Genomic DNA, 22,680 nt, shown 5'->3' on the forward strand with positions numbered 1-22,680 from the left:
TGCTGAAATAAATTATGGTAGAGATCGAGTGAATAACATTTTGTCATGGGGCCTCCTCGATGGCGTAGTGATAACGTCGTCGCCTTGTAATCAGTGGATCCCGGGTTTGATACACGGTGGATGCACATAGTGGTTAGTATCCCACTTTAAACTGAAGGTCGAGTCCAGATTAGCATATCTGTGCACCAAACCAAAACTAAGAAAGAAATTGTCACAGTGTAAGAAAATTTCATGTTCAACCACATACGAAACACAAGGGAATAATATATTGCAGTTTGGAGTTCACATCTGTAGCATCTAACCAGCACAATTATGAATCGCAACATATCGTATCAGATCCATTTTTATTATACATGTATGATAATATAAGAGAAGTAGAGGAAAGAGAAAACCAAGCGAAACACGGACGCCTTCTCCAGAATTTCAAATCTCGTTACATAAGGTTCTGGGTTGGAGTCCCGAACAGGCATGACTTTCTTGTTCTTGCCCTTTTATCTGCTTCATTTCATCATAATTCATCGTTATGGTTTACCTGCAGGGGAAGAATACTGGCAATAATTGCCAATACAAAGCCAATGACAAACAGAACAACTCGATTACGGAGGTGCCAAGAAGAAACGAGACTTGACAGTTTCTCCGTCTCTCGGTTTGTCGAATTGAAAATTGCTCTCCCGTTCTCGGTCTCGATTAGTTAAATATAGAAATCGAAAATGTATGTGAATGAATATACATGTATTTTATATATTCCGGTTTTGTAGGAGATTTCGTGAGAGATGAAATAAGTACTCTTCCATCGTATTTATTTTTATAATTTTTATTCCCTGTTCGATGATCGCGACGATAAGGACGAGTGACCATTACATGAAATTGATGACGAAATAGTCAAACACCCCCGACAAGGACGATACTCAAACCCGGGAACTTTGGCGACGATATCGAATGTCAATCACTTAATGAGCTTGACCACCGAGCCTGCTTAATGTTGTTTCTGTTAGGTAATTCGTAATAATATCCCACATTCACTATCATTTGCTTCATAATTTATCTTATTGTTGTGATTAACCTGAATTCAAAGAATTAGTTGAAAGGCAAAAATGCAAGATTGAATGTCTCTGATGTTACTTCGTGCCGAATAATATGACGTGGTATTATGATATGAATTTATTAATCATATAATATGCCTATTCATTCCATTGATTGATCCCAATTGAGCACACAAAATATGCTATAATGTCCACTCCATGGAGGAGTGGTTAGCACAACGCGCTACGATGCCATGGGTCCCTGGTTAGAATCTCGACTTGGGCGTGGGTGTCCTTGGTAAGTGTCCCTTCATCAATTTCATCATAGCATCACTCATCTTCATCGTCGCTATTTGCCAAAAGTGAAAGAATAGCAAATCTAAATAACAAACATCCAATCAAATCGAACATCTCTACCGATTTAATTCTACACGGTACCGAATTCCCACTTTATTACTGCATCTTAAGTCATTTTACAGCATCTCAATTGTTTTCCGATTCGAAAACATTTGGAATGTTGTTTTGTGCAGTTGATTGTGCATTGTTTCGTTGTTTGGATTGTTTAATTAACGTCGCATTAATTAGTTTTAGACCAATCGTGACGGGGGAAGCAAGAGCACAAAGAAAGCAAAAAAGACAAGGAACAGACCACGGCTTTCTTTAAAGATAGCATCCCGTGAATACAACTCAAGTGACTGCAGAATATTATGAATAAAATTTATTTCGCTTTTTCCTTTTATTTCTGTTTCAGTTATTTTACTTCGCTTTTCTTCTACCACTCGCGTTACTCGTGTCGGTGAGGAAGAATTATAAACTCGTGAAATGGACGATGGTACAAAAAAATATATGCCTCTCCCACGGTTCGAAACTGTCAGTACAAAATATTGTCTTATTTTTAAAATTTACGGGCAAATATGGTTTGTCACGTAGCAATTTTCGCTTATCTCTTTCTCAAGGGGTTCCATTGCCTCTCTGATGTCGTAGTGGTAACGTCTTCGCCATGTAATGAAAGGCTTCCGAATTCAATACCAAATAGAGAGGCATTTGGTTCGGATCCCATTTTAATCTGTAGGTCCAGTGCATGAACTGGACTTAAACAATTAACGTGTGGCATGTGGTCTGTGATGAGAACCATCATTTCAGCGAACCTCTTGACAATGACTCTAATATCACTTGAAAGAATAGTATTTCTTTACGAGTAGGTCTTGTCAAGAAACCAGTTCCTGAAATTTTCTTCTGGAGGCATCGTAGCACCCAGCTGTTTGTTGTGGCTGGGGCACGAGTCATGTGACTCATGCTATCAAAGCTCAATCCTTTCCGAGAACTCAGAATCACCAGGCAAACTTAAGCAAATATTTTGTTATTTGGGTTGCATAAACAACAGGCTTTAAGACGTTACGAAATTCTACGTCCCGTGGCCCAGGTATTTTTTTCTAAGACTGTACACCTTGTCCTTTAGGTAACCCCACAGGAAGTAGTCCGGTGAAGTTAGATCCGGGGATCTGGATGGCCAATGGACATCGCCAAATCTCGAGATGAGCCATCCCTGGAAGTGTCGTGGAAGGGTTGTCATTGACACTACTGCTGTATGACTAGTGGCACCATCCTGCTGCAGCCACATGTCCCTTAGGCCAAGCCGTCTAGTGTTGACCACGAGACGAGACTTTGGCCTGTCTCGTCTCGAAAATATTCGTTTGTCTCATGACACATGGTCAATCTCGTCTCGTCTCGAATTTTTAAAAGCCTGTCCCGTCTCGTCCCGTGGACAACACTAAAGCCGTCTCATTTCGGGTATGAAGAATGTTTTCTTAGGCACTTAATCTGCTGTCTTTCACGGCACTTCACATCCATGTTTTCACGCTACAATTTCAAAATTTGAATTTTGTGAAGCCTTTCCAGAAATCTCAGGGAGGGAAGTGCCCTTGGGGGGGACAAAGTGTACACCAAAAGGCCCACTATCATCAATGAACTGAAGGGAGATAGCAGCCATCCCAGCCAAAACTATGCTGAACATGACTGTTAGAGCCAAAGCATGTTCTCGTCAAGGTGGTGTCCATCTCGGAGATATAATCTTCAAACACTGAACACAGTGAAAAACTCCCGTCCTTTGGCAGTGTTTTCCATATATTTGGTAATAAATGTTGCTTCCTACATGCTCCACATATGCATTTGAAATGTGTCCCATCAATATGGCCCATTCTGTATGTACAGAAAAACCAAGTTTTAACAGTCAACCTGAACAAAATATAATTTTCAAAGATGTTTAATGGTCCAAATTAATTTTTTTTTTACAATATCGTTGTGGTTGTTAGGCGTTTTGCAAACAAAAGCACCCTAGACCTCTCAACTCAGTGCATTCGGAAGTCGTTAAGCAAGTCTAGGTGCTGCGTCCTCTGCAAGTCGACTTGTTCAACTGTGCTCACAAAAATTGTCCTTCACAAACTGGATTAGCAACGAAAAAACGTTCCACTGTCGACCTCTTCCGTTCTCTTGCAGAACAGCATGGGATCTGTAACAATTGCATGATAAACATGCTCCGACTAAAGAAGATACCCGTATGTCGTCTGTATCTTACCCCTGAATTATGTTGGATTTTCCTGTTACTGTATATGTACAAGACATTCGTGGCCACACAAATCAACTGGTCCTCAGATAATAGTGATGCATTAAAAATATGTTGTCCATATTGTGTGCTTGTAGCGTTAATAATAAAATATCAATGTCCATATTGTTGGTATGTTCCGTAAGATTTCACTATAGTTCTGCAAATAGGATAAAACAGGAATGAATATTTTAATTTTTTGATTTTGCATACTTATATTGTTCGTGGTTTAAAGATACTTGCTGTTCCAGATGCTACTATTACTTATGTACACTCCTGTTCATATAAGTGGCATTCTTTATAGGGTTGAACAGTTGATCCATGTGTCACATATTTATGTAGAAGTACTTGTAATAATTTCGATATACGTTTATGGATGTTTGTGTTAAAATAGAAGTTTCATAAGTTGCACTGTGTAAAAATTGTACGTCTTGTACTTCTACAAACTGAATAGTTGGAAATGTAGTTACGATTATATACTGCTATTATATACTGCTATCATCATCAAAATATGCATAACTGAAGGGTTATCTGTGTAAAACATGGATGTATCAACCTGCTTTACATGATCCGTGTTCCTAATAATTTCCTTAACCAGGTTAATTGCATTAGTATAAAAATCAATGTAGCTCGTGGTTTTCAAGGATCTACTACCAGCGAATGCTTTTTACGCGTGAAACCTGCGTGTATAATTAGTAGCCGTGCAACTTTCTACCTCAGAAAAGAGAAAAAAAAAAAAAAAAAAAAAGCTTCTTTCGGAACCGCATGTAAAATCGTTCTGTTCCACTTCCAGCACGTTATCACGGATCTACAAAGATGACACCTAACTTACCATTGCCGCGCGTTGCACGCTGGGGGACCTTGAATCGGATTAGACTGCGAGCATTGGCGAACGTCGTCTGTCAGGTAAATGACCTTGCTGATCGACTTTGTAGGACAACTGGTTTGCCTTGGCCAGGTCAGCGCCTAACTTGCACCAACTATCACTGCCTGATAAGGCTACGTGGCTTCCTTGTAGGAATGACAGGTAAAATGTTCCACATTTGCAAATGTCTTGCTTCTTTTTCCTCCACAGTGACATCTTAATTATACTCCCACATGCTTTGGTAACAGTAAATTCGCGAAGAAATTTCTTTCTTTACAACGCTATTAGGTTTCTTTTGCACAGCACGGTTGTAGTAAATCGTTATACTTTGTAAGAAATAAGCATGTCTTACGATTCACTACAGGGTGTCCCTAGGTTGACTCAAATACAGGGTGTCCCTACGTTGACTCAAATGTCTTTGCTTTAGATTTTAAGTTAATGAGGAGGGCTAGGATTTTAATGACCAATTTGATATGATTTCTTGTTTTAAGTCCACTTTATGCATAGAAGGCTAATCGGGACAGGACCTACAGTTTAAAGTGGGATCCAAACCAGTGTATGCCTCCGGGACCCGTTGATTACAAGACGACGTTACTACTCCGCCATCGGGCAAACCTTATAAGGACCGAAAATCTCTAAAATGAAATATACACTTGCGATCTAAAATTTCCAAAATATGGCCTAAAACAAAGATTAATAAAAGATCTGAAGCTGGCCTCCGTGGTTAGCACAGTGCGATACGAAACCAGGTGTTCCATGTTCGAATCCCGGCATGGGCATGGGTGTGCTTTGTGAGTATTCCTTCATCAATTTCATCATATCATCACTCATCATCATGTTCGTGGCAGAAATGCGAAGTAAAAACCAAATCAATCAATAAGCACGAAATTTAAAGTGGACTATTTAAATTTATTCGAAATATCAATCCCATATTTTAATACATTTCTTGCTAGTTTACTTTATAAGCCTGACTACTTTGTGCAAAATTTCAAATGTAAATTACAGACTATTGTCTACCACAATAGTTTCTTCTATACATATTTGGTCTAGGAATTAATTCGTGCGCCTGGATAAGAGATGGCGTAACGAGCGTATCGTCCCACAGTTCCGTGTATCCACACATGCGTTGAAAACTCCTGTCAGCGCGCATCGTTCGTAGTATAGGGCAGTTGATTGACACATCAACAACAGCATTTTGTAGGCAACTGAACATGGCGCAGTTCGTGCCAGATAAAGTATTTTTGCGGGGTGTTCTGCTTCATTACTTTAACATGCAGAAAAGTGCTACCGAAAGTCATCGTATTTTGGTGGAAGTGTATGGTGACCATGCGCTAGCTGAGCGAACGTGTCAGAAGTGGTTTGCACGGTTTAGAAGTGGTGATTTCGGCCTGGAAGACCAAGAGCGACCTGGACAGCCAAAAACAATTTGAAGACGAAGAATTGAGAGCATTGCTCGATCAGGATTCGTGTCAAACGCAGGAAGAACTTGCAGAAGTATTAGCCGTTGATCAAACAACAGTTTCCAAACGCCTCAAAGCCATGGGAATGATTCAAAAGATGTCACATTGGGTTCCACATGAATTGAAAGACAGAGACGTTGAAAGACGAAAAACCATTTGCGAATTGCTGCTTCAAAGACAGAAAAGAAAGGGGGTTTTGCATCGCATTGTTACTGGCGATGAGAAATGGATCCATTACGAGAACCCGAAACGAAAAAAGGCCTGGGTGACGCCAGTGAACCAGGTCCATCACAACCGAAACGAGATATTCACTGTGCAAAGGTTATGCTGTGCATATGGTGGGATATGAAAGGTGTGGTGTACTATGAGCTGCTGCAACCGGGTGAAACTAATAATGGAGAACGTTATCGACGACAATTAATGCGTTTGAAGCAAGCTCTGGCCAGGAAACGACCAGAATGGGAGAACAGACATGATAAACTTATTTTTCAACATGATAACGCTCGCCCACATGTCGCAAAACCGGTCAAAACCTATTTAGAAAATGTCGGATGGGAAGTTTTACCCCACCCGCCGTATTCACCAGACGTTGCTCCTTCGGACTACTACTTGTTCGATTGCATGAATAACGATTTGATTGGACAGCGGTTCACTTCTTCAGAAGATATCGAAAAATGGGTCTCTGACTGGATCGCTTCAAAGGATGAGGACTTCTTTCGCCACGGAATCCGTAACTTGCCTGACAGATGGGTGAAAGTGGTGGCTCGCGATGGACAATATTTTTCTTAAGGTATTTATGTATTTTGTGTTTGAACTACAGCTTCAATGTGTGCGTAACAACCGCACGAATTAATTCCTAGAATATAAGAATATACATAGTTTCTTAAAATGCAGTAGTGACTAATGTAACGAATCAGAATGAAAATACCAACCAGAATGAATGACAAAGGAAATAATAATAATGCATATTTTGCACAATGTCTACATTTATTTCCTGATAAGGCGAAACCGTCTTCAATGTTACACGCTCGCTTTGTTCTCAAGAACAATGTGATTGTATTTTGTTATGTCTATGCGAATCAACCGATTGTCAGTACAGACATTTTTGCTTCCTATCATGGTCCATTGCCAGCTATTTTCTGGTGTCCCTATCAAGTTATTGTCTTTCGCTGTGGACATTCCTCATACAATTGGATCCCGTGCAAGCTTTCAGACAATAAAATGTGAATGAAAACATTGTTCCGATACACAAGACAGCCATGAATGTGAGACACACTATCTTTCCTTGCTCTCGCATGGTAGGAAGTATAATGTAGAAAATACATTAGTTATGCCAATTAACTACTTAATTCGAACTTGGACACGACAAAATTAGTATTTAGCCTATTTCTCGTGATGTTGTACTGATTTGCTGGTTGTAAAACTGGAGAGAGGTTTCTCAGACGAAAATATCTCCAGTCCGGAAATTTATTGTTAAAAATTAACAAAATTACAGTTGTTTTTTCAATAAAGTAACTCGGCGAATTACAGTTACCCTCTTTTTAAATTAACTCATTTACAGATACGTTTACAGACACATTATCAGTACCTCTTAGAACGTGTTTACCTGTATGAAATGCAAGCCATTTTATTTTTAACAATGAATGCCGATCCAGTGATTCTGAAGATATGAATAATGCAAAATGATTGTACATGAAGAATATAACACCGTTCATTATGTCTGTGGACTATACCTCTAAACTACCTATAAGTTATATTTTCAAAATGATTTCACACATAGTGATTTGATCAAATACTGTTTCGATTATTCAATTAATGCAAAATGTTTATTAAACCCCTTATATGAGATCATGAGTTTACATTATGTGCATACACAAGTTAATCTGTCCCGGGTTCGAATTCCCGCTTGGGCATGGGTGTTTATTTGTGAATGTCCCTTCATCAGTTCACCATGTCATCACTCATCATCATCTTCGAGATTAACCAAAATTGGAAGAAAAGCGATGGTAAATAAAATCAAAATAAAATAAAAAACAAGTTAATCGGGGCCTCTGATTTTAAAGTAGTCTGTTAAGGAGGCTCACGTTCGTGGTTATTATCCACGGAAAACGCAGCTTAGAAATCGAACCAGACGCTGTTTATGTCATCATCATTTTGAATTGCTCTTCTCCTCGATAAGGTTCTGTGGGCACACAACGTGCACCGAAAAACCTCTAATAATTATTAACAACTAGCTGATTGCCCGGCGTTGCCCGAGTATTTATTTATCCCAATCTTCTATTAAAGTTGTCCATGGATTGAGAAAGCAAGTCTCTGTCTGAAATATCATCGTGAATGTCAACAATTAGCATAGAGATTACGAAAACTATGGATTCGACACTAACGTAGGTCATTTTTGACATTTTATTTTTCACCCCCTCTCACCCCCCATGCCGATAGGTGAACTTGGAGTTAAACGGCATTCGTAGTGTCACTATTCATCTTAGCTACCCCGAAAACTATGGATTCCACACTAATATCGGTCGTTTTCGATTATTTTTACATGTCACCCCTTCCCACCCCTAGTGATGCCAGGGGTGCCTTACCCCCACAGTATTTCTTTCCAGATTGCAAGTGATATGTATACCAAGTTTGGTTGAAAATTCTCCAGGCATTCGAGAGTTATGCTGGAACAAACACACATACATCCATTTTATATTATATATATATATATATATATATATATATATATATATATGATAGATTAGCATCATAAAAATTAATTACTTATTCCAGTGTGTCACAGTAAAAAAATAACAAAAGCATACTCTATTGAATACTCCTAACATTAAGCTTCTTTCTGGTAGCTGCTTTATTAAAACTCCTTTTTCTCGCGTCGTTTCCACATCCACTTTATTTGCTACAAATCGCATCGAGAAATTTACAAAAAAATTCGTGATTAATTTGAACGACACCTGAGTATTTTCCTCAAACAGCGTGTCTGAGAGACAAAAAAGATATGTGACCAGACAGCTGAAACTTCCCACATTTGCAGAATGTGCAATGGATAGTACCAAACCAAGCCAACCAGCGCCAAGACCTTATACATAAGGCCTAAGCAATGTGTGCCTGCTTACGTGCTAAGTCATCACTGGTGGTAGGTCATGATCACAAGCGCAATTTTTTTTAACCCCTTTTCCACACAGGTTAGAAAGTCTACTATGTTACTTTTCCAGCTATTGAACATACAGTAGCGACTGACATACTGATAACTTCACTCTTTATTGTTTATCACTGTGTGTGTGTGTGTGAATTTCAATTTTCCGGAACTAACCTTTGCATGTGCTTTATATGTTTAATAATCATCAGTTTATATTATGCGTTTCAGAACACTGTAATTAGGCGCTTGCCTGTTGTGTTCTTAACATATAAATCTCGTGGTGATACATGACCCGCGAGTGATGACGTCGCATCCAAGTGAAGTCTCTGCATAGGCCTTGGATGACAGAAGGTGTTGGCAGAGCGCGATCACTTCCATGTTAGAATTCGTAGATCTTGTGGCTTTATTTTGCCGATCTTATACTAGTCACCTGTGAACAACAAACAAAGCCACCTACCCTGAGGTTGCGGAGATGTGGACGGATGAGGAGGGCTGCCGACGTTCGTGATTAATGAGGGGGTCTGCTGCTGCTGTTGTTGCTGCTGCTGTTGCTGTTGCGATTGCACCTGAGCTGCCAAGGTTTTCCGCGGGTCTTCCCATGTCGTGGTCCTCGTTATGTGACTGAAACAGAGAAAAATCGATTATCAACAATTCCATTATGCATTCTTGTTTTACATTTTTAAGTACATGTGCCAACAAGTCATATTCTTCCGACATTTACCTTCAGTTTCGATTCCTGCTACAAACAAGTACAAGGGCGCCCGCAGAGGGGGGGGGGGGGGGGGGAATGCTCCCCTCTGAGATATCTGGAAAACTTCATACTACTGTAATTCTAATTTTGAAATGGTGGCATGAAAACGTGGACGAGTGGTGCCGTGAAAGACGGTAGAGAAAGTGCCTATACAAATTATCCTAGAGTGCGCGTCAAATCTCCTGCATATGGCGATAGCCAATAGCAGCGCACTGCAGCGGTGCCATGTCGAAATCACACACGGAAAAGAGAGAGCTTGGTTGAGCGAAACGCCTTGTTAAGGAGAGCACGGCAACGCCGCACGTCTGTGATTCGCTGGTGCTGTTCAGCCGTTCAAGGCCATGTACAGGTGATTTGACGCACACTCTAGTGCTGGAGATGCTTCATGAGAATTCTCTTAACTGGGGGAAAGCATTACCCACCCTTGATTGATTGATTGATTGATTTGTTGTTTTAAGTCCACTTTATGCACAGACAGGCTAATCGGGACTGGACATACAGTTTAAAGTGGGATCCACCACCGGGTATCGAAACGGTGCATTGATGCATTACCTCACTTTTCCTCCACTTTATGCACTTGCACCCCCCCCCCCCCCAAGAGAAAAATTCTGCGGGAGGCCTTGAACAAGTACGTTTTCCAAGGCCGATCATCAAACCGTTCACAAAGAGTAAATATCATGACTCGTCGAAATAGCAAGACAGTTTGTTGTTGTTGTTGTTGTTGATGGACAACGTGGTTTTCTAAAATAGTGGAATAGTACTCATGGTTATGAAAAGTATGATTGCTAATGCCAACTGTTAAATAAGGATACAGTTGGATGCATAAATATTACTATGCAAAGTGTCCATCACCGTTTCTCATTAACTTTTTCTAAAGTTTTGTTTTACGGAATGGAATTGTACTGATGCTGGTTCAGAACTTGCTTCGTTGTTGGTTTGATTCAATTCTTGAGCACTGCAATACGTAAAACAAAGTGAATGAACATGGTGATTGACAAATTGCCTCTTCCTTACTTCTAGAATTGTACTGATGCTGGTGTAAATGCTACTTTACTGGTATTTTGTTTCAATTACTGAATCTCATATTACGTAGAATAAAGCGAATGACAAGGGCAATTTGTTTGGCAATATTATGCATCCCACTCTACAAGAACAGGCGAACACAGATCACGTCGATTCTGCGGATTACGTTGTAGTGGGGTCGGAACGCCCGACGGAGAACGTGCCCTTGGGGGGGGGGGGGGCTGATACTACATTAATTCCCGAACCTAAAACGCCCCAGACCCAAAGTTTTTAAGCCCTCGTTTGTCTGTTATGGAGTCTTCAAAATGGCGGTCGTGACGAAGATTCTATCCCTGAAACCTGTTAGTTATTGCCGTTATTGATCATTCATGACATCTTATTTTCACCTAATTTGCAGTTTATAACTGTATTATGATAACAAGAAATTAAAAAGACTCACTTTATCAAATAATATTAGATATGGCGGCCAACATGGCCGCGAAAAGACGAAAAATAACCCTTTTAGCTATTTGATCATGTTTGGGATCAAACCTTATGACTTGGAGGTGCCAGAACTCAACGGTAGCATCCAAAAGAGTGTCAGACTAGGTCCATGAAATAATAATAGTTCAGTTTCTGACAATCTGTATATATACAGGGTGTTTCAAAAGTCTGCCACATGCTTCGTCCTTAAGGGGGCATTTACGTTATCGCAACACCGTACTGTACTCGGTAAATTGAGAATGATGACGCAAAATTAGAGGCAAAGTAAAAGCGTGTGCGTGCGTGTACAGAAACACATACGCATAAGCACACAACTACAAAACCTGTAAATGTGGCTAATGTTATCTGAAATAGTGGCTGTTCATTAGGGCCATACTAATATGAACAAAGGATAAAATTTCGAAACGAAAGGGGTCTTAACTTTTTCCCTTCTAATCAGGATAGATCACCACTAAAATATATTTGGGCTCAGACAACATCTACTGTTGGCGCAAAACAGAAATGCCAACAATAATGACGATTAAGAGAGTAAGGGTTCACGCAGACTTCGTCTTCGGTGTCCTAGGTTCGCCGTATCGAGTAAGTTGTGTGTCTCAATAAATAAGGGAAGACATCTGGTACCGTTCATCAAAGGAAGGAAGCAATGGACCAAAACCAGCAGAATAGAATATAAAAATGTAATGATTCGTGTGTTACGGGTTGCTATCTTCCGTCATCACGCTGCACCTCCTCCAGACGCCTCTGGCACACAGCCAAAGGGACGCCAGTGGCACGCATGGAAGGCGTCGAATTCCATATCCAGTCTTTAGTCCCATTTCAATTTCAATTTTCCTTTATTAAAGGGCGAGGTTCAGAGCGACTGTTCTACCACCTAACCCCGATGTGCCATCTAGCGGCAAATACTGCAACTAATCCTTTATTTATATGCAGAGACAATGCAGCGTAATTAGAAGCTTTCTAAAACATTTGTTATTCTTCGCTTTATGGACTGGGAAACGAACTTTTACAATGTTTGGATCTACCAATTTTCCAGGAATGACTAAAGCAAATTACAAATAAAAGAATCTGATGTCAGTTGGCTCGCGAGCAGTATAATCGTTCCGTACGTGTCTTTGGATTTCTAACATAGTATTTTCCACAACATGGTTTACATCGGTCACTTGACGTCACGTCAACACGACGTTCGTAGGACGGGGGAAGAGCTTGTCATGTGAATGTGAAAGGCAAATGTAAGGATCACTAAATAGTGTAGGTCATAAGCTGATCATCCAAGACTTCTCGCTTGCACCACGTGACACGAACACGTGCCATCGATCTAAACACGAACGGGGACGCGTGTGGCAAAGTGGCTGGGGCACCCACGCTCATTACGAGAGTCAAAACACGTCCACTGAGCACTTGTCGCCCTTCATTTTGGCTGGCGGATAACAGGAAGCATACGGCGGGACACACTCCATCCATGTTTCCATTGCTAAATATACTTGGGAGAAGCAGCTATACTGTAGTTAAATGTCCAAGAGGCTTTCAATGTGAAAAATTATAGGAATTTTGAGTCCTGGATTGGGCATCAATTCACCCTAACCGTCGCGATTTATCGAAAGGGACGAAAAGCGACGCCTGTTCCAGCAGTTTTGGAAGGGTGGAAGCAGAAGGATTGTTAAAGGTCCAGGAATGGTAAATAAATTCTATTCCGGTCCGGGAGAGCAAAATCACCAAGTGTAATGGGTTATATTTATCTTTATATTATAAAGAACCTTATATTGTAAAGTATTCCAATTCGTCTCCGGAATCAATCAATCAATTTAAATACGGTCCATGTTCGGTATTATCTTTTATGTCCGATTATGCGCCAATATCATTGGCTTCGTTACATAGGCGCCGACTCCATGGGGCTTGGGGGGGGGGGCTCGAGACCCCCCAATGTTAACGATGTGGGGGCAGAACCCCCAAATAATTTGGCTTTAGAAGATCTAATGTATTATTTTGCTTCTCTTGTAAAGTTTACTCAGAATTGTGCCACATGAACTTAACTTTAAATACACATTTGAAATGTTCTAGACCATCAATTTGGGGGGCTGAGACCGTTAAACCATCAACTTTGGGGGGGGGGGGCTGAGACCGCTAAACCATCAACTTGGGGGGGGGGGGCTATGGCCAGAGACAGCAAAACACATGACTTATGACTATATACCAAGTACGTAATTATGAGCATTGTTCAAATTTTTACTAAAAAGAGTTTCAAAAGACGATGTGCATGAACTAGGGTAGTGGATGAGACTTTTGGGCTACAAATGACTCTAACATGACATTCAGAACGAGATCATTGATATATTAGGGAGATTTGTTTTGCGCTCCGTGGTAGCAGATATTAAAAGTGGGGAATATTTTGCTATTATGGTTGACGAAACTTGTGAAATATCCATTCGTGGACAGTATTAATACTCTGCATTAGAACTGTGAATAAAAAATTTGATATTTTTGAGGAATTCATGGGCTTTTACGTGATTCCGAACACTGAGATCAAAATTTAAAAAAGGGAGCGAGTGAGTCATTCATTAATTTATTTCAGTGATCAGAGGCCCCCCCCCCCAATAATTTTGACAAGTCGGCGCCCCTGCTTCGTCATCTGACGCAAGATGCGACGATAGATTACAAACCCATTTTTGAATTGAAAAAACAGGGTGGGACGCTTATGCGGTGAAATACGGTATTCTCTTCTTATTCTTACTTGATTCTCTATTGTATAAAAACTGTATCATTTCCTTGCTCAAAGCCGGTTGAAAACAACGGATCCGTCTTATTTTTCAACTTTTGTGTATCCTTTTTGTTTAAATATGGTCATGGCTTTACCTTAGGAGCAAAAAAAAAACAACATGGAAAAACCTATAATTGCTATGTTCGTGGTCAAACAGGTTACACACACTCGCAATGGTGTAGCTCAAAATCATCTTTCTCTTCCAATACCTCTTTCCGTGTCAGAACAGGTTCCCTTAGAGTTCCTGAAAACGCTGTGAATCAGTGGATTACTCGCTTCTTAGTCAATACTTTTTTTCACATCCACACACGCACACATGCATATTCCAACCAGTTCTCTGTATACTATCCAACCAAACGTAGGCGTCCTGACACGAAGTCAGCGTTCATTTTCGAAGAAGCTAAATCAATACACAGACTACTGAGTAGAAACGTTTGTTCAACATATCTGAAGATTTCCTTTGATAAATATCCCACTAAGGATCTTTTTTCATGGCACGGCTGTTCGTTCTGGACGAATTAAAAAAATCATACAGTCGCAACGATAACGAAAGATTGTGAATCGAAGGGCTCGGATGTAAAACATGGAAAGCGACATTTTGGTCATTGTTGAGTTACAAAGTAAAATGTGCCCTTCATATTAACCTTTTGAGTCCCAAGTATCTCGATCGAGATACCCTGTGTCAGGTCGTAGTTTTTACGTTATAACTTTTCTATTTCTGGCTAGAATTTCGATTCTTTTTTATATATTGTTCCTAACACATGTATTTAACAGAAATGTTTCTTGCACTTTTTTTCTTCATGAAAATGGAGGTGAAAAGGCGGGAAAAGGGACTTCTCTTTTCAAGGGAAAAGATAAATTTCAAACATTTCAACAATTTTTTAAAATAATTTTTGGGGGTTTTCTCCCTTCCCCCTTCATATATACGCCAAATTTGCACAAATTTTGCATTTTGTGAATTTTGACATTTTTTTCGGGGGGGGGGGGGGCGGGGGGAACAATTTTTTTAAGAAAAGTATTTGAGGGAATTTCTCCCCTTTCCTCCCTCCATATGTACGCCGAATGTGCATAAATTATATATCGTCTGAATCTGTGATTCATTCTGCGTAGAACGGTATATCTTTCATACCTCCAGGGCAAATAGTCTCTGAGCTAAAGTCATTTCAAGGTATACCGCTGCATTTTGAAGCTTGAATCAGTGGCGTGCCCACCATTCCTTTTGGGGGTACAACTCAAGTTACATTGGTCATACGACAATGATGCAAATATTTTTCTGTTTATTACATGCCAGCGATAATTTCTATGTGCATTTTGAACTTTCCATATCCTTTTTTTCGGGGGCAGGGGGGGCGAAACCCATTTTTTTAAAAAAAAAAGTATTTTCATAGGGATTTCCCCCCTTTCCCCTCCATATGTACGCCGAATGTGCATAAATTATATATCGTAAGAATCTCTGGTTCATTCCGCGTACAACGGTATATCACTCATCTCTCTAGGGCAATTAGTCTCCGATCTACACTCATTTAATTGCAACTCTGCATTTTGCTCAAAATCGGCTCGGGCACAAAGGGGGTTACATGTGAAAAAGACCTTGGGACTCAAAAGGTTAACGATGCAAGCAAGAAATCATAAAGATAGCTATATCAGTGCGTTCCTCAGCTTTCGAACCGGATTCGTCCTCACAGGGCATTGTGGCAAAATGTTCAAAATTTGGTTTTGAATGAAATAGAACCAAAAGACTATCGCGAAAAATGATTTGAATGAAGTGTCGTTTACATCACTGTGGATGGCGGCAGTAACGCTACTCAGATGACTTTGTTACTCTTTTTGCCTATGTTCGTATGCCGCCCCCGTAGTGGAGTGGTTAGCATATCGCGCTGCGACTCCAGGGGTCCCGGGTTCGAATCCCGGCCTGGGCATGGATGTTTCTGAGTGTCCATTCATCAATTTCAACACATCATCACTCATTCCCATCTTCGCAAATTGGCCAAAAGTGGCACTAAAGCGAAGTAAAATAAAGCAAATCAATAAGACAACGATGTATGTGTGTGTGAAACAGTGAAAGCACGAGATAGAGGCAACAGTCGACCCCCCCCCCCCTTTAAAATAACTGCCATGCCTCAAATATTTATTAAAGTTTCTCGTGATGGGTCTTTTATTACAAACACACATTCTTTTTGTAATAACAACATTACTAAACAATTAACAATATTTCTCTCCTGCACATATCTAATGAAATTCAAGTTTGCTTTGCCTATTACGTCATGCTTTCGTTCAGTTGTAAACAGTAGCGGCGATTGGGTGCAAGGCAAGTTTACTTTTTTTTTGGTAAACAAGGCTTAACATTAAGAGGGCATAGTGTGGGAGCAAAAGGTGGGTGGGAAACTGCCCTCCATGACCTCCTAATCGCCGACACTGGTTGTAAAATGAAATGGGCGACAGGTAAACTGTTTCTAGTAAGTTTTCTTGACTGACACGGTGGATTTTACAATCAGTTTTGCATTACGAAGAATGTTAGTAAAAACGACAAAAATATTGTCACGCGTTCACCTCTAGCACGCTGTGAAACATTTAATTTTTAAATCGGTTTATTGAATAATTAAGTATATTTTATTCGAACAGTCACGAGTATGAAAGCTCGTATTCACGGACTACAAGTTAGGGAAGGCTAAGCTACACTACTCTACACTGCGTAATAACTAAAGAACCTGTAAAGTAATTAAATTCGCTCCACGAACCTCTTTTCCGGATGGATTTAAATTCGATCCAGGAACCTTACTTCCGGCTGAATTTAAATACGGTCCAGGAACCTTTTTTCCGGATAAGTTTAAATAGGGCCAAAGTTCCGTATTGAAATGAAACAATACGCAACTTGGACCGAATTTAAATTGTGGGAGAAAAAAATTCCGGTCCTCCAGCGGTAGAATTTATATGTTCGTGGATCTTAAACAACCCTGCATCAAGATATCTCAAACTTTGATCCGTAGACTAATATTAGCCGAACTTAGATTAACTGACTCGTATGGCCTGAACTTCCCTACTTCCAAGAAGCAACTTACTACTGAAGCAAATTTGGAACAAAGACTTAACAAGTGCTAGATGTGGCTATGTTTGTATATCCTGTGCTACGGCTTACACTTACCCTCTGCAGGATGAGCCAACTTTTCCTCTTTTTTATTTCTTCTAGAGCACTTTTTTCCTTCCCCCGTGTTACAATTTTAGCTCCAAACCCCTCCCTTCTCACACACTGTTCTCATTTCTTTCAATGTTGAGAGCTCCCCACCACGTATATCTCGTAAGTGAGGCGTCTGTGTTCCCAAAATATTGACACAACAGTCTGCCAAACGAGAAGGCGAGAACAGCTTAGACGTCACTTCGCTTTGGGAACTGGCGTGACTAATCGAACGCGGGAAATAGGGAGTCACACGCACAGACAGCTAGTAACAGGCCGGAAACCGTGTGCCATATCACCACAAGTAATTTGGGAGTTGGACCTAACATGGCGGCGAGCTGTGAACTGTAATGCAACGTTGTGATCAATGTTGCCAGGGTGTTAATTAACATGGGGGAGGCATGGATCCGTCTCCCCACAAGCAGACCCACGTATTCCTAGCAGGATAGATACGTTTTGATCCCTACCAGCGCGAGGGCACCTGAAGGATTTTTGGTTGGGGGGTGGGGGGGCAGAGTGAGATTTCACATCTTAAGAGTATAAACATGGCGATGGACAATTTGCTTCGAAATACTTATGCATCCCACTGTACTTTGAAGTAAAATATCTGACGTACGATTCAGGCTTTATTATCTTTCTTGTAGCACAGCTTCTGGAAACTTATATTTTACCGTTTATTTTTATTATTATTTTACAAATTGATTTGAAAATACTTTGGCGGTGTTTATAAGTTCAGACTCGTGTTCACTGAATCTACAAATTATTTATGAATACTTCTTTGTCCTTTTGTATTTTTTCAAGATGCACAGATATCAGAGACCACTTAATCTGCTCTCATTTACGCGCCGAAGGGTTCTGAAACAAAACTGACGACAAGTGAATTGTCATGGTCAGATCCAGACTTCGCGAATTGTTTCATTTCTAAACGTCACGATTGTAAAATTTCCCTTCCCAATCCCGTCCCGCACACCCCTAGTTACGACTGTTAACATGATTCTAATGTATCTAGCAAAAATGTTCGTTATTTTGTTTGACATAGAAGTTCATTGTTGCAACTTACAGCCTGTAAATCACAATATATATATATATATATATATATATATATATATATATATATATATATATATATTTGTAATAAAATATTGCTATACTTTCACCATTCAAATAGGAAGAACTTTTTTCCAGATATTTCAGGGAGACAAGTGACCCTCGCACCTCCGCCCCCCTTGCGGGTGCCCTTGCCATCAGGCAATATATTGAGTCCCCCTCCCAGAAATAATAGCAGCATTTGTAACACATGTGAGATTCACCTACACCACAACACCAGTGACGGCGAATAGGGCGGCAAAGGGGGGCAGTTGACCCCCGCACTATGCTAAACCTTATCTACAAAGGGAAATATATTGTCTTAGCCACCCGCCAGTTTTGGCACCTTGCCCCCCCTCCCCCCGGTTTTGGAACCCAATCGCCGCCAATGCACAACACTATTGTGAAAATCGCGGTCTGTGCCCCACTAATTATATCAAAAATACTCAACAATATTTGAACTGTCCTATTGTTGACCAAAAAAGGGATAACCTGTCGGCAAGCCCCGTCGCGTACCATCACACAGTTTGCGCTTTTTCAGCATCGGTTGGTATTTTCACTTTTCACCCCGTGGAACGTTACAAAATAAACTTAACTAAAATTTTCACAGCTGAGCTACCATATACCACCTACCACACTATTCTTGCCTGTATATTATGTTTAATATAAGTATTTGAAATTAGGGCGTTTCAATTCGGACACCCTGTATAATGCTTAGTGTTGGTATACTGCATAATTTCAAGCAGGTGCATCATTTGTAACAAAAAGCTAAGACAAGAGTTTCTTTCGGTAGACACGCTGTCGTAATTATAAAATATGAGGGCGTGAATTATATGATTTGGGGGGGTGCATGACATGATTTTGGTGGGGATGCGCCATTGGCCTTGGTGGGAAGATGTGCACCCCTGCGATATACTGCCTAAAAGAGGTAAAAATAGGCACTAATTACAATTTCTAGGCATTTAGGGGGCACTGCAATACTGTATTATATGTAGTTCAGGAGCGTATATTATAGGCTAGCTAGGCTATCTGCGAAGCCTGAAGTCTAGAGAATAAAATTCAGGAGAAAAATCGATCAGAAATTGTAAATATTATTATTCATATCAGTGAGATGATGATGCTGATTCTGGAGTTGGCAACCTGATTTCTTATGAGTTGGCAACCTGATTTCTTATGAGTTGGCAACCTGATTTCTTATGAGTTGGCAACCTGATTTCTTATGGGTTGGCAACCTGATTTCTTATGAGTTGGCAACCTGATTTCTTAAGAGTTGGTAAATGTATTTCTATTCTTAGCCTAGGACCACGTGACATAGTGAGATAGCCCAGATCTTGGACCCAGTATACGCCACTGATCAGTGGCGTACGCAAGGGGGGGTTACGGGGTTTAAACCCCCCCCTTGAGCTTGTGAAATATAATGAAAAATGCTGTGGAAAAAATTTTAAATGGCCAATTTACCACAGTCAAAGATCTGGGACAATACTATTACTATTACTACATCTACTACTACTACTACTACTACTACTAATAATAATAATAATAATAATAATTTGAATTATTATTTCCATGTAGCATGGAGAAAAGCACAGCATTCCAAGCACACGCGTCTTTCAGAGTGATGCCTTGAAAATAAGCACAAGTTCTTGAAAGTGAAATATGAGGGTAACTATGATTTAAAAGAGAAATAAAATGTTTTGTATTTCAGTTGCAACAATGTTCAATACTCTGGCGTACGCAGTTTTTTTTGGGGGGGAGGGGCCGGAATAGTAAATGTGGATAACACATGGCTTCGTTTTGGAGGGCAGGATGCATAATAAAATATTTCGTATTTTTGGAGCTTTTCAGTCTATTAAAATTGTATTCAAAGACAAAAATGGTAATCGGGACTCACTTTAAAAGAGGTTTCGTATTTACACATTTTGATTTTTTAAAGTTCTTAACGGATTTTTATTTGAAAATTCTGATTTTCTCAAAATTTTGGTAGGGGCTGTAGTATCATCGGTAGAGGCATGCATATTTCGTTTTTGACAAAAAGAAAACGAAATTGAAATAACACATTGCAATGTTAATTTTTAAGGTTTCTGAAAGGTGTGAGGTGCATTTTCCTACCCTGTTTTGTCACGAAATGATGCGAAATGAACTGCAAAATGCGAAATAGACTCTTAAACACGAAATTTACCGTTTATATACCGACGCGACACTTTCTGAAGTCTGAAGTATCCTGTGTGTTATGCAATTCAAGGAAAATTGATTACTTTTGCTGTAAATATTTGAAAAGCAAAAATGGACTTCTCTATACAGGAATAAACTTAATATTCTGGTAATGATTTAATGTGCTATTAGAAGGGATATGTTTATTTTGTGTAATAGTGCGATTATATTCACATTTTTAAAACCAAAATGTAATTTTATATACCGCTTTTTCCCCGCTTTAACAGCGAAATTTCATTTCATTTACAGCTTTTGAACCCGAAATTGACTCTGTTTTTATACTGAAATTTTGCTTTTTTATTTACCAAAAGTATGTGGCTCTAACCATCGGCCATGCCTCTACGTACGCCAGTGTTCAACGAACATGTATTTTTTTTTGTGTGAACAATAAGAATTAACTAAAGAAAGTTCTTGGTTCGTTGTTAGAGGCTAATGTATAGGCAAAGGCTAGGCGGACAAGAATACAGTCACCAGTCTGCCTTCCCATTGTATTATTTACCGCAGCACGTTTGAATGTCTCTCTTTAAAATGTCTCACCTTGTTGACTAGACAATTAGATGCTCTACCGACCAGACCACCGCAGCTTCTTGGATGGGTTCCATACTTTAATTATTTCAATTTATTTTAATATATTTTCTTGTTTTATGGATTTTCTTCACCCTTAAAATGTCTCACCTCGTTGACCAGACAAAAACAAAAACAAAAAAATGCTCCCAGGATTTGATAAAAATTGAATGATTAGAAAGTAATTTCTTTCTATTGTTTTCATAAATGGTATATTTATGTAGATCTCTACTACATAATAGTAGTAGTGGTATTAGTAGTATTATTAGTAGTAATTCAACTAATTAATAAATTATAAGTATTATTAATTAATTGTGATTATTATTATTTAATTAAAGTATAATAAATCAAAGGTAATGTGAATTTGGAGAAAGTTTTAGAAATAACCCCCCCCCTTGACGAAATCCTGCGTACGCTACTGCCACTGATGTATTGTGTAACCACGAGCAAAACAACTTGCGCAGACCCGCGGCTCCTGTGCACCGTACCCCCGCGAGTAGGGGAGGGGGAGAGTGGTTCTCGGCAGTGACGTGCCGTAGACTATAAGTTTACGTCTACATGCGTTGTCTACACGTAATCTACGCGTAGATTACATAGGGTTGTACCTTACATAGACTACGTAGACAATCTAAAATGCATTAGATTTAATTTTCAAGGCTTTCATGAAAGGAAAGTGACATTTTCAACTATATTGGTTCCTATCGAAATGAAAAGAACCCTATTTACAACAAAATGTATCTTCTCTTCTATTACAAACTATGGAGGAAGATAAATAGTATGCAAAAAACAACAACAGATGGCAGTCGTGAGGCAAGAATGGTCTTTTCCCCATAAAACACTAGAATATTCCTTATATTAGGTTTCTTTCTAGGTGAGAAATTGTTCGAATTTGGAAGAAAGGGTATGAAAAGTTCTCCTCACACATCAGCAACTGATACGCAGTATATATTTTTTTAATTCCACGGCGCCCTTTGCTAAGTTATCACCTTTCGCCATGTTGTTTACATAGATTACATAATCTACGTGTATAAAATAGTCTACGTGTAGAATGTAGACTATCGTTGTTTACGCGTAGACGCACATCACTGGTTCTCGGACAAAAGTTTGGAAGAAATAGAGTATTTCATCATGGCGCCGAACACAAAATAATTTGGAACAGTAAGTCAGTCATCCCTGAATTTTGCACAAAGTGTCACATTTATTTTGGAGGGATTAATATAAATTGTACATTGTTGTATTGCCTCTCTTCCCTAGTAATCTTACTTAGGAATGGCCCAACTGTAGTAATAAAATAAATAACACTGGGAATCGTTCTGCCTACATTTGTCACATTCGTTATTTACACTCTTCATCGCTGAACGTGTTTAGACTCCATAGAGCATGGAAAATTATAAGAGTACCCTTTTAAATTATGGGGAAAAGGTTCCCACGGCTTGCAAACACTGAACAAAATCGATTTTTCCTCTAGCACGCAAGTTTCCTTTCTCTTTGCGTTTATTTTATCACATGCATGCTCTGTAGAATTACAAAACAATGCTCATGTTATT

The 22,680-nt window shown here is 39.6% G+C and overlaps 1 protein-coding gene across 5 annotated transcripts in view; it reads right to left on the reverse strand.

Annotated features, from left to right (window-relative positions):
* The window catches only part of LOC145981867 (transcriptional coactivator YAP1-A-like), a 196,692-nt gene that overhangs the window by 45,356 nt on the left and 128,656 nt on the right, over positions 1 to 22,680 (reverse strand). For all 5 annotated transcript variants that reach the window (XM_083115326.1, XM_083115324.1, XM_083115325.1 and 2 more), the window contains exon 2: positions 9,546 to 9,709. In XM_083115326.1, coding sequence (XP_082971452.1) covers positions 9,546 to 9,709 — 164 coding nt within the window. The remainder of the gene's footprint in view (positions 1 to 9,545; positions 9,710 to 22,680) is intronic.

The sequence above is a fragment of the Lepisma saccharinum genome, chromosome 30 (genome assembly GCF_977018435.1).
Source record: "Lepisma saccharinum chromosome 30, izLepSacc3.1, whole genome shotgun sequence".
In the NCBI taxonomy this organism is placed as follows: domain Eukaryota; kingdom Metazoa; phylum Arthropoda; class Insecta; order Zygentoma; family Lepismatidae; genus Lepisma; species Lepisma saccharinum.